The following is a 13,620-nucleotide window of genomic DNA, read 5'->3' as shown; positions in this document are numbered from 1 at the left end:
GAAATCACGAGGGGAGTTAGATCTTGAAAGGTTTTGACATTTTCTGTTAATGAAGGAGTTTTTGGCTAGTTGGAGAACAGACTTGGCATGGTTCCGGACAGAAATATAAAGTGCATGAGATTCTGGTGATGGAAGGCTTAAGTACCTTCTGTGGGCCACCTCTTTATCATGTATAGCACGAGAACAAGCTGTGTTAAACCAAGGTTTAGAAGGTTTAGGACGAGAGAAAGAGTGAGGAATGTACGCCTCCATGCCAGACACTATCACGTCTGTTATGCGCTCAGCACACAAAGACGGGTCTCTGACACGGAAGCAGTAATCATTCCAAGGAAAATCAGCAAAATACCTCCTCAGGTCCCAAAATTTGGCACAAACTTTCAAGTGGAGGCCGTTTTGGATTGCCTACAGGAGCACATCAGAGACGTCCGCAACCCTGCCCTCCGCCGCCGCCAACTCCTTTGTTGCAAACAGGCCAACGGAGAAACTTTTTCTGAGTTTTACGGTCGTATGACGAACCTTGCAGAAGAAGTCGACCTCTGTTCAGAGAACCCTCAAGCGTTTGCCGACACCCAACTTAAAATGATTTTCCTGATGGGCGTGAAAGAAGAGGAGTTGATTCACCGCCTGATCTCCATGGACTCGAGTGCAACGTTGCAGGACATGTTGTCATGTTGCCGTTCATATGAGGCTACACGCAGCACTGCCTCTGCCATCCAGTCTCCTCCAAGCCGGCTTTGTACCCCTATCTCTCATAGGAAGAACAAGCTCCGTGAGAAGACCACCACACCAGGACAGCAAGGTACACCTTCAGCCTGTGCCAGTCGACACCGCCAAGGCCAATGTCCTGCTGCCGACGGTGCCTGTTGTAAATGCAATCGCAGGGGCCACTGGGCGAAAACGGCCAACTGCCCTGCAAAAAATGCTATGTGCTGTCATTATAGTCACAGTGGCCACTACGACAAATGTCATTCAAAGCAGACGGAGGATGCCAGACATAAAAGTTCCTCAGCCATAAATAAGACCTCCCCCTCCTCGCGGTGGTCGCTACCAGGGCAGAGCAGCTGCCACCGCGTGGACTCAGCAACGTCACACTACACCAAGACACCCAAACCCATCTGTGTTAGCATCACGGTCGGCGACGTCACTTTACGGCTCCTCATGTTACCTGACACAGGTGCGGATGTCACTGTGGTTGGTATATGGCATCTGGACCTCCTCCAGATCCCCCAAAAACAGTCTCCACCCATGCCACCACCACTTTCACAACAGATGGTTCTCCGATGTCACCCACGTTAAGGTCGTTTGCCACTACCCTCCACCTGGGTAAGAAGTCATGCCTCGCCCATATCCAGGTGCACGAGGGAGTTCAAACCCCACTGCTTTCATATGGACAACGTCTGGAGTTGGCCATCATCCCTCCAAACTTCTCAAAACCTATTTTGGAAATCTCACATGTTCTCTGATGTGAGGAGCCAACCCTCCCAGCCATCATGCCCTCTGCAGCAGCAAGAGAATACGTCCTCTGTGAATTCAAGGACGTGCTCGTCCCTAAGGAGGACCTCAAAACAGCCCCACTCAGGCCCATGGCGGGCAAACCCATGAGAATCCACTTGCAAAAGGACGCTGTTCCCTTCGCAATCCACACACCTTGACAAATTCCTTTCGATTTCCAGAGTCAAGTAAAGGAGGAACTTGATTCCATGATACAGCAGAGAATCATCCAACCTGCTGGTGACGATCCGTCAGAATGGTGTCACTCTCTTGTCGTTGTTACCAAGCATCAAGGAGCCCAGATCACCGTTGACCTTACCAAACTTAATAGTCAGGTCTCCCGTCTGACCCATCCTTCACCGACGCCCTTCAATGCCATCTGCAGTGTCAGCCTATCTGCCTGTTACTTTACCACTGCAGACGCCCTCTGTGGTTATTGCCAGATGGAGCTCGCTGAGGACAACCGGCGAGTGATTACCTTCAGCATCCCGTACGGATGTTTTTTTCCACTGCCGAGGCCCCATGGGATTCGCTGCCACCGGAAACCTCTTCTGCCTTCGTAGTGGCCAGGCACTCCAGGGTATGGAGAACAGCATGAAGGTCATCGACGACATACTCCTCTTTGACAAGGACTACTCCACCCATCTCCAGAGAATTCACCAAATGCTCATTAGGTGTCACAAGCATGGTATCACGCTCAATAAAGAGAAGTTCGTGGTCGCCTCCTCTAGTGTTGCCTTCTGCGGTATAACCTCTCAAGTGAGGGCATTGCTGTGGATGCCGATAAGGTCAAGGCCATCCTGGACTTCCAGACACCTTCCAACCTGACGGACCTTCGCTCCTTCAGGGCCTGGTAAATCAGCTAGCTGAATTTATCCCAGACATTGCTTCTGTTGCCCAGCCTCTATGCTCCCTGATGAGCCCTAAACAGTCATTCTTCTGGACGATAGATCACGATGAGGTCTTCTGACCTGTCAAGCTCACACTCCTCAGCCCTCCTGTTCTTGCATCATTTGACCCAGCCCTACCAGTCATCCTGCAGACAGACATCTCATGCCTCTACAGTGTTGGATATGCTCTGCTCCAGGATCATGGCTGAGGACGCCTACGCTAAATTCGATGTGGGTCATGTTTTCTCACCGATGCTGAGACCCGATACGCTACCATTGAGCCAGAGCTCCTCACTGCCATCTGGGCCATGTCAAAGTGTCAACCATACCTGATCGATCTGCAACACTTTACCCTGATGACCGACCACAGGCCTCTGATTCCGATGCTTAACCACCATACCCTAGACGCTGTAGAGAGCACCCATCTCCAGCGTCAGAAGGAAAAGCTCTCACCTTACTTGTTCACAGCCATGTGGCGTGCTGGTAAACACCTCTGTATCCTTGACGTGTTGTCCAGAGCCCCAGTTGACCACCCCACACCTGAGGACGAAAACATCTGTGCTGACGCCACAGCCCACCTTCGGGCTCTCGTGAGCGTCAACACCGTCAGTGCCACCACCACTCTTCATGTCATGACACCGATTGGACCCTATGAAAATTTCGGACCGCTGCGACTGATGACCCTGTGTACTCTCACTTCCTACAGTGCGTGACCTCTGGATTCCCATCCAACCGGTACAACCTACCCAACTCAGTGCTGCCCTACTGGAAGCTGGGGGACAATCTCTGCTGACCGAGAGCTAGCCAGGGAGATGTAGTTTCTATCGTCCTCTGCTGCCGCATCCTGGTTCGCCTGCATGATAGTTATAAGGGTGTGGAGGACACGAAGCGACGGGCCTTCTGGCTGGGTATTGACTCCGATATCCTCAACACCATGGAAGCGTGCGAGTCATGCCAGGTCCTTCTGCCTAGCCAGCAACAAGAATCCCTGATGTTGGACAATCACCCAACCAGCCCCTTCGAGTCAGTATCCGCGGACTTTTTCTCTGTGGCAGGGAAGTCATTCCTGGTAATTGCGGACCGACTCTTGGGGTGGCCTGTCGTCATGCCTTGTGGATGTGATAACACCACCCCCCGCAATATCCCAATGTTTTGACAATACTTCAGAGAAGTTGATGTTTCCCTCTGCCTACGCACAAATGGCGGACCCCAGTTCACTAGTTCGGACTTTCAGAAGTTTATGGAGCATTGGGGCGTGTACCATGTGATATCGTCACCACATTACCCCCAATCTAACGGTCACGCTGAGGCGGCAGTCAAGTCTGTGAAACACTTGATCCAGAAAACTAGCCACTCCGACAACGTCGACTGTGAAGCCTTCGATCGGGGACTGCTGGAGCTTCGAAATACCCTGAATTTCACAGGACGCTCCCCAGCACAGATACTTTATGGCCATCCACTGCGTTCATGCCTGACTGCTCACCCAGAACCCTTCTCACATGAATGGCAGGCATTTCAACAGGACCACTGTGCTGCCACTCGTGCAGGCCAAGTGACGGCCCTGTACAACTTACACGCCTGCCCCTTCCCAGGCTAAGCGTTGGCCAATAGGTCGCATCCAGGATCCGACCTCACGTCGGTGGGACAAGGTTGGCGTAGTGATGGGCCATGGCAGAACACGGGACATCGAGGTTCGTCTCCCCAGCGGCCATGTGTATTGGCAAAACCGTCACTTCCTCCACCTAATACCCTTGTCCACTGTTAACTCCCTTCCACAAATCCTTGTGGACCCTTGCTTGGACGTAGAAACCCTGTCCTCCTTAGCTGAACCCCACAAATCCCCACAACGTTCTCAAAGGCCCAAGGTAAAAGAGTCCGTTTGAGACGGCGCTACGAGCGTGAAGGGTAGAGGGAGGTTTGATGCACATATCTGACACCATGTTCCTTGTATATACCAATACACACACAATGTATGTATGTATGTCAGCTAGGAACATAGTAAATGTGCCCTCGGGTGAGACTGGCAACTTGCAGGAGTTACCGTGTCTCACACCAGGCGCCAGCACCAGAGCAGCAGGTGTCCCGAGACCCCCAGGCATACCCACCTTGGTTGCCTCTGTACTCTTGGCCCTTAATATACCAATCTACCCCTCTTGGCATTTCTCTACGAACCTGCATATCACCACAAAGACGAACACCCATTCCCCAGTCTTCTCACCTACATCTCGATTTTACAGTCACTGCTGAGTCTGATGGTGTCAACTAAAACTGGCTTTCAGGTATATGAAGTGATTTATGGCATATAACATAGAAACCTTTCTCACTCGAGCATGCAAAATGTGGCTTGACATGAGTGCTATCGAGAGAGTGGTGCAGCTAATCAGCTGCTAGCTTACAAACCCACCTAGGCGTCAAGAATCTAGCTTCTTAAGTGAATGGACTATAATTATAAGTAAAGTACTGAGTCCTAAACATATATATATATATATATATAAAAAATGAAAATAAAAGAAATGGGATGGGTAATGAATGATATTAGTAACGGATCTTCACCAAGAACCTCATCGTCGAGGACAGCAAGTACTCTGTAATACAAATTACCAAGTGGATAAGCGTCAGCCATATGTTTACTGCTACAGAGATGGGTAGAATGTGGCCGTTTCCATGGCAATGTCGATAATTTGTTTACGGTATCCCGCGAGGTGTCCAAAACCATTCAGTTGGGCGACTCGGGCGACTTGGGTTACCCGGGCCGCCCGAGTAGAGGTACTGAACGCAGCCATGGTCAACTGTTGAACAGCAATCTCCTTAATCCTTGCCTCGACCGTGATAAGTCCCATCTCCGACATGTCGCACTCGGTCTGTGCAGAGGAGGTGCAATCCAGCGTGATTATGATGGCGTTGTTCTGTATGCTATTTTCTTTGTTTGTGTTTTCTTGGCATCAAGTAGTTTGCTTGAGTGATAATCAATGAGATGATATGTAACATTCTTAGAGAAATGACTGAAGTATCAATGTTGCCTCCAGCCACCCTCCTAGGATACTGAGTCTAGTATTGCATACCTGCTGCAGAGGTTGGATCTGATACTTGTAGTGTCCTAGTGAGACTCCACGGTATTTGTAGAGTGTCACTGTGATCAGTGCTGTGCCTTGCATCCTGAAGCTGTTCATTGGATGTTTTCTTGTGGTTAGTACTTTGGTTTTACTAAGGGAGATAACAAGGGCAATAGAGTTGCAGGTCTTTGTGAACTTACTGAGGGCCAGCTGGAGGCGGTGCTTATCTCATGGTTGGAATGCTATGTCGTCGGCATAAATGGTCTTGAGGGCACTCGAAGTTTTCATCTTATCAATGATATTAATCAGGATGTTAAAAAGAGTCAAAGAAAGGGCACCTCCTTGTGGTGTTCTTAGCTCCATAGATCTCCACTCTGAGTACTCATCCTCAAAGAAGACAGACGCTTGTCTTCCAGCATCTTGCCCTGTACATATCTGCCGAAGTCTGCTGAAATTATGAAGGGGTTTGCTTTGTCAAAGGCTTCTTTCAGGTTAATGAATGCAGTACACCTAACATAGACATTGCTCTTGACTCGATGAATGCAGTGCTGGGTACTCCTGCCAGGCAGGAAACCGTATATCTTTTTGCTAAGGTGTGATGTAATGGTGCACTACAGTCTCAGAAGGAGCATCTTTTCAAATACTTTGTAGATGCATGAAGTTAGGGACATTAACTTAATTTTTCGGTTCTTTCCTGGTTTGGATATGGGAATAATGATGGCGTGCTTTCACGCACCTGGAAGCTTGTTGTCGGTCCATATGAGATTATAGAGGTGTAGGATGGGGTTTCCCTTTAATGATGCTAGGAGGTTGATAATATCATAGGTAACGTCAAGTCCTGGACTTTTTGGGGCTGAGAGTCGTTTTGAGTTCAATTTCTGTGAATGGGATTTGGTCTGTAAGACCACCTGTCTGCAATGCCATTTCGATTGCAGCTTGTCTGCACTTGTGGCATTTACGGAAAGCTGATTGGATATGCAGTGGCAATTCGTCATAGCTGGACGCTGAGGCCCACTTGTCAATGAGTTCGTTTGCCTTTCCTGTGGGATCAGGATGTCTAGGGTCCTTTGTTTTCTTTCCACTGATGATGTTCACCATTTTGACAATTTGTACTAGAGATGTTCTGTGGTTGATGCCTTGGATGTAGTTTGATTTGGTTATTGTGAGTAGGATTTGCAAGAAATGCGGGTTTGCCTTTCTTATATGCTTTGTTAATTCTTTTCATAGCTTCATCTTTGTTGAACCACCGAGTGGGTAATACTTTGTTTAGATCTTTTCTGGCCGTCCGTTTTTTTTTTATTTTATTTCGTTGATAATTCTTTCAGCATTCAGAGTCAGATCTTTCTCATATTGTTCAGCCGTGGGATTGGGGATTTGAACGAAATAGCTATCGTACCATTCGTGGAGTCTGTCCCTTGTTGTCACCCTATGTTTTGGAAGAATGTATAGCCGCTTCCGAACTTGTCTTTCTCCTGGTATGGAGGATAGCAGGTGTAGATGTGTAGTAACAGCAAAGTTATCAGAAGTAAGTTCGTCGATAGGCTGAGTGTTGTAGGAGATGTGGAGATCATTTACTAGTATTGTGTAATCAAGTTTATTTCCTTTGATGTGAGTGGCGAAGTTGTAGTCAGTGTTGGCGACGTTAACACTGATGTCAACAAGGCTAATGTACTGTATGGCTGTTACTATTAGGTTTCTGGGTTCTGTTTTTCCCAAGTGCAGAGTGAATTGCATTTAGGTCACACATGAGGATGGTGAGAAGAGTCCCAGCATAGGTCTCAATGTATTGTAGGTCGATTGAGTCGCTTTTGGCATATGTGTTGATGATTCTGAGTTTAGTATTGCCATTCTGATCGGTGATATCGACTGCCAGGGTTTCACATCCATTGCCGGTAAAGGGAGAACGGGCAACACGATCAGCTAATACTTTTCTGATGTAAGTTGTGAGGCCCCTGCTAGTTTGTGTGCCAGTGGCATTGTCACATTGTACTACAGTTCCTGGTACATCAAAAGCCTGGTGACTAGATATCTGGAGTGGTGCTAGGTCACCATGCTTGGTCTCTTGCAGACATATGTTATTGTCTCGTATGTAATGCTTAATAGCGATGCGTTTTTTTGGATATGCCATTTACATTCCATGTTGTGAGTTTTATACCGTTAATAGTTTGTAGCGGGACACAAGTCACCGCTCCTCGCACTCCGTTTTCTGTTTATTTATCACCCTTCCGTTTTCACTCTCTCTACTGCACACGCTCTTGTCTTTCATCTCTTTTTCATCACTTTATACATTTCTCTTACTTGTCACATTCTGTGCACGCTCTTTTACACATGTATTACACATCTTACTACTCCTTTCTTCACACAGACATACACACACACATACACTCTTTTTTTCATAATTTTGTATGTGTCGTTTGTTGTGTTTAGTGATTGTTATATATATTGTTCATATTTTTTATTGAATAAACAGCTATATATATATATATATATATATATATATATATATATATATATTATTTTTTTTTTTCTAGATAAATCTTTCAGCCTTTGGTTTAGTCACCTGAAGGGATAGAAGGCGCCGAGCTGCATCCATCTGGCGCACATCTCCATGTCTGGCTCACTGAAGAAGCCACACACGTCAGCACCGACCATCGGGATTCCGAACATGGTGAAGTCAAACATGCCTGAGGAAGATGACGATTAGAGAGAGAGAGAGAGAGAGAGAGAGAGAGAGAGAGCAGTTCTTCTTGATTAGCAGTACTAACCCACGATGGACATTTTCATGTGAGTCCAGTCGGCGGTGTTGTCACCGAGCCAGTGGATGGCGTACTGGCCAGATCCAGGGAAGGTGGACCGGGACAGCACGACGGGCCGCGTGCCGGGGAACAGCTCCAGCAACGCCCTGGAACGCGTGGATGAGGAAACACAAAGTAAGAAGAAATATTGCATCGAATGCTCTTCATATCGTTTGTATTGTATTTACGACTCTAAGGCGGTGAGAAGAGCGGTGTAATCACTTGATTTCCCTTACTTGTGCGTGGCCACTGTTTCGGACCAGCCATAGAGGGAGTGCACGTCGTAGTGGAGGAAGGTGGATGTTCCGTCTGTCTGGTTTCCCGTCATGCAGATGGTGTGGTCACTGTGGGCCGTCAGAAATAGCTTATTGTTATTGATCCTCCGTTTTTCTTTTCTTTTTTCAAAAGTGTCCATTTCTCAATTCAAAGAAAAAAACTCTAATTTTGTCCACACTTACGTGATCCTCTTGCTCTGGTTGTCTCCGACACGGACCATCTTGGTGGGGTAGGGTGGGTTGTTCCACTTGTCATCTGGGCACTTAAGGCTCCAGGGTTCCTTGTCCGGCGGCCAGTTAAAGGGCTTGTCTAGATTTGTGCCGAAATTGGCGGGCTCGTTCATATCGATCCAGAGGGAGTCGAATTTGATTACCTAGACACAGACGTAGAGGTGTGGGTTAGGGTTAAGAGGTGAATGAAGGAAGAGATGAGAAATTCACTGACCATTAAGTTGCGCCTGGTGGTGTGGAATGACAGGTAAAGGCTAAGATGATCAGAGGATAAATACATTTGGCAACCCACAATACAATAAAAATACAAATACTCAAATGATTAAATAGAAAGACGTAAAATGAGCAAGGAAATCTTGCAAATAATATAAGCGTCTGAGTATTATTCCTTTTTTTCGTTCATTCCTCAGTAAATGCATTCACAGCAAGTAAAGATGTTGACTCACTTCGTGAAACAGCTTAATCTCGTTGCTCCACCATTTCTGCGTCTCGGGCTTCAAGAAATCTGGAAAAACTATTTTGGTGTCCGGCCAGACGTAGCCTACCATGTAGTCATCGGCGGCTGGCTCCTGGTCCTCTGGCACCAGACTTGGGCTTGACCACTTGATGAAGGCGTCGGCTTCCTTCCCGCGGATCGACGGGTGGTAATCCTCGAAGTCAATTACAACAGCAGGGTCCTGTGCGTGGCGGAGATTAAGTTAAAATTAGTGTCACTACTTCAAGTAGCATTTTAATTTATTTTCGAGACTCCTATAGACATCATCACCATCATCATCATCCCGAACAAAAACTACAATAATCAGCAGTTAAAAACGGGAAGAGGGGAGGGTATTGGAGGGGCGTAGGGAAGGGAGAGAAGAATATAAGTTTGTTGGCAGGTATGAAAGAGGGAGAGATGGGAGAAGGGCTGGATAGGATATATTTATAAACAAGCTAGTAGGGCGGGAGTGCGGGGACATACTAGGAGGTCACGTATTATCTTTGTACCCAGATAATAAACACTCATTGATACTTTGTTCTGAGGCTTAGGAAATTCAGTATCAGAGCCGTATCAAGGTCCTGTGAGAAAGCATAAAGGTGTGTGTGTGTGTGTGTGTGTGTGTGTGTGTGTGTGTGTGTGTGTGTGTGTGTGTGTGTGTGTGTGTGTGTGTGTGTGTGTGTGTGTGTGTGTGTGTGTGTGTGCTTTTTTTCCCTATTAAACACGTTTTCCAAAGTTATATTATAGTCTCCTTTCTTTTCACCATTATCAATGAAGAAAGTGTGTACAGACAATTGTGAAGTGACTGAATCAAGGAGTTTGGAGGAAAGGGGAGGGCAGGGAAGATGGAAGTAAGGAGAGAGAGGCAGATTAGGGGTTAATTACTCACCAGGATGACAGTAAGCCTGACGTTGTCGTTGTGGAGTTCCTCCACCAATGCAGGCAGATCAGCCCAATGGGTCGGATCGTAAGTGAAATCCCTCTGACGGTCCATGTAGTCAATATCAAGTGTCTGGACGTCCTGATAACACACATACACACAAAATCATTTGAGTAGATTGATAAATTTATGAATGAATTAAGAAAATACTAAATATTTCACTCCACCAAGCTAGTTCAAGTATATCATTATAAACCAGAGGAAACGAACCTCTTGTTTTCGTCTTCAAGAAGGCAGATTCTAAATAAGTCTGAGAAGTATCACGTGGTTTAGTGATATTTTCATCACACAAGCAACATATCCATTGTTTAGTAGTCGGAATAAAGAGAAGTGAGTGATAATTGATAAAAAAAAAAAACAAGGATCACAAGTCATATCTCCTCACCTGGGGAATGTTCATAGCCTTCATCCTTTCCCTGGCAGCACGCACACCCCCTGTGGAGTTGTAGCCATAGCGGGAGAGGTGGAACCCCAAGGCCCAGTAGGGAGGGAAGGCAGGATTGCCCACCATCTGGAATATCGAACAACGAAATAAAGATCTACAGGAGAACAATGAATTCAAAAGGCTGAGAGGTTTGAGAGAATGAGTGGTTGAGACAATTCGTAAAACACTGGAAATAGAGAATTGAAGGGAAATGAAAAATTGAAGTTTGAAGCAACTGAGGACACTAGACAGTTAAGAAGTGGAGGATAATGACATAATGTGAATGACTGAATGTTTATCCGTAGTCCAGTATGAACATATAAAAGGGTAAACGAAAATATATATTAAGAAATATTTGGGAATGTGTCTCAATTGTGAATTCACATCTCAGAACCTTGTGACTAGTTAATATTTATTCCTATAGCTTATTAGTGTTTCATGTTCCACCTTGATAAGACAGACAGATTAGTGCTCAGCATTATTTAGGGAGGAAGGGTAAGGCGCCAGAACTCACATTGACATATTGCATGTTGACTTCCTCAGGCGTGGGTCCCAGGAAGAAGTGGAAGTCTAGAATGCCACCAATAGAGCGAAGGGTGAGAGCAGGCGTGCCATCGTCCAGGAGGAAGGTGGAGTACTCTGTGGTGTTGGAGGAAGAGGAGGAGGGATATGGTAAGTGCAGGAAACTTCAAAATGAAAATTAACTTAGAAGTGTCTGAGTAATAGAGAACTCTACAACTCCATACCCATAGCGTTGGAGTTGTAGAGCAGGACGGAGTGGGAGTTGCCTTGGTCATCCTCCATCACCATGTAGTAAGGGTGGTGGCCGTACTCGTTCATCGCATCCTGAAGGAAAGAGAGAGGAAAAAAGTTCTTGCATAAGTTATTAATTCCATGATCTCCACATAGTACAGAACTCAAATGGGATAGTTCAATTATTCCCATTTTTCTCTTGTCTTTTCTTTCTCTCATTTCCTAATCTTCCTCCTCCTTCTCAATATCACCAAAATCACCACCATCACCACCAGTATCTCACCGTCCCCACTGGCTGGTCCCTAGCGAAGATGGGGAAGGTGGATCGGGGTTCGAACTGGTGTCTGTATGAGAGATGAGTGTTCTCCCCAAAGCCGTACAAGTAGGAGGACGCCAGCCAGGTGTGTATTTGGATAAACTGGTCCTCGAAGGTGAGGGGTCCTGCCGTGCGGAACCTGTGAGAGAGAGAGAGAGAGAGAGAGAGAGAGAGAGAGAGAGAGAGAGAGAGAGAGAGAGAGAGAGAGAGAGAGAGAGAGAGAGAGAGAAAGAAAGGAAGACAGACAAAAGGATTTCCCATGATCTTTAGTAGTAATTGAAAAAAAAAAGCAAAAATCCATTACATATTTTGTTCTTTGTTTTATATTAGTCAACATTAACATCAATTATGGAACACAGTATTTCTGCTTCTTTTTACGATTCTTAAGAGGATATATGATTTTCTATTTCATACTTTTAAAGCGACAGAGATAAAGCAAGCTTCTCTTTATAACTTATGTTGCTCTTGATCAGTCTCGTATTACTGAAAAAAAATAACTTTATTAAGAACCACATAAATTTGATTATCACAATATTTTCATGTGTCCTTAACTCCCTCCTCTTATAACGAGGACAGCAGGAACAGCGCCACCACCACCACTATCACCACCACCACCACCACCAACAGCAACAACGATAACAACAAAAGCAACAACAGCAGCAGCAGCAACAACAACAACAACAACAACAACAACAACAACAACAACAACAACAACAACAACAACAACAACAACAACAACTACTGCTACTATTACTACTACTACTACTACTACTACTACTACTACTACTACTACTACTACTGCTGCTGCTGCTGCTGCTGCTGCTACGTACAGTATACTTCCAGTAGAGCTTCTGGTGACGTTGAATCTGAAGTGATCACCCAAGGAAGGGACACCCACCGAGTATTCTGGGTTAGAGCCAGAGGATTCCGACAGGTTGAGGGGCACTGGCACCTCGTAGCGGGACTCGTCGGCACTGTAGATCTATTTGTGTGTGACACGTATGACACATGCTTTGTTATGAATGGTGGTGTGTAGAGAGAGAGAGAGAGAGAGAGAGAGAGAGAGAGAGAGAGAGAGAGAGAGAGAGAGAGAGAAACACGATCGAACGCTAGTACATATAATACTGAGTGTCAATTAAACTTTTGATGTTATTCCTTCGTCAAAATAGAAATGATGGTAATATTAATAAAATATTACAAATATTAACGAATAATAGGCAATGAGAATATGAGAAGATTATGAATATGTACTGTATAAGCGTATGTAGCCTACGTTCACAACTCCGTGTTTGTGATTTCCTTTTGTTATTGTTGATTTAAATTTCTTTAGCAATCACGGTGTTTGATCATATTGGAAAATACGTAAAAAAAAAAATCACAAAAATTCAAGTCAATCTAACATGTCATGGAGTCTGATAAATACATTACTCCGTAATTTTTATTTCATTTATTTATTTATTTTTATTTTGGAGTACTGTTATATCTCATAAATTCTACAATAATAATAGCACTAATTTAAGCCTAATAACAGTAAAAAGTAAAATATTAAAATAAATAGATCAATGAATGCACTGATGACAGCAATTTGGCGGCTGTCGGTGGGGGCTTGAAGGAAGGATACAGTGGAGAAGCCCTCCAGCATACCGCTGTTCACTGGAGAGTGAAGCCAGTGGCGTAGCCTATCTGGTGGGCGGAGCTATGCATGTCTACCCAAAACATTAGGTGACACAATCTAGTGGGCGGAGCAATGCATGTCTACTCAAAACACTAGGGGGAGTCATCCTAGGGGGAGTAAAATACTCAGCAAAAATTTTCACTTTTGCCTTAATTACTCCATATATCAGGTAATTATTAATTATCAACATGATTGAACGAATACAGCATGAATTGCATTTACAAGTATGAGAGAGAGAGAGAAAAAAAAAAACAACAGCCAAATTTCCCTTCCTTTATTTTATTTTATTTTATTTTATT

General features: G+C 45.3%; 1 protein-coding gene across 1 annotated transcript in view; it reads right to left on the bottom strand.

Moving 5' to 3' along the window:
- The window catches only part of LOC135106415 (maltase-glucoamylase-like), a 90,190-nt gene that overhangs the window by 10,716 nt on the left and 65,854 nt on the right, over positions 1-13,620 (bottom strand). Inside the window, exons 4-14 of the mRNA XM_064015413.1 lie at positions 12,477-12,628; positions 11,614-11,785; positions 11,324-11,423; positions 11,092-11,216; positions 10,539-10,664; positions 10,103-10,234; positions 9,182-9,412; positions 8,688-8,878; positions 8,466-8,573; positions 8,200-8,336; positions 7,995-8,118 (exon numbers count right to left, since the gene is read on the bottom strand). Coding sequence (XP_063871483.1) covers positions 7,995-8,118; positions 8,200-8,336; positions 8,466-8,573; positions 8,688-8,878; positions 9,182-9,412; positions 10,103-10,234; positions 10,539-10,664; positions 11,092-11,216; positions 11,324-11,423; positions 11,614-11,785; positions 12,477-12,628 — 1,598 coding nt within the window. The remainder of the gene's footprint in view (positions 1-7,994; positions 8,119-8,199; positions 8,337-8,465; positions 8,574-8,687; positions 8,879-9,181; positions 9,413-10,102; positions 10,235-10,538; positions 10,665-11,091; positions 11,217-11,323; positions 11,424-11,613; positions 11,786-12,476; positions 12,629-13,620) is intronic.

This window comes from Scylla paramamosain, chromosome 13 (genome assembly GCF_035594125.1).
Source record: "Scylla paramamosain isolate STU-SP2022 chromosome 13, ASM3559412v1, whole genome shotgun sequence".
Lineage (NCBI taxonomy): Eukaryota > Metazoa > Arthropoda > Malacostraca > Decapoda > Portunidae > Scylla > Scylla paramamosain.
Note: the sequence above shows the minus strand (reverse complement) of the source record. Positions and strands in the feature narration are given on the sequence as shown.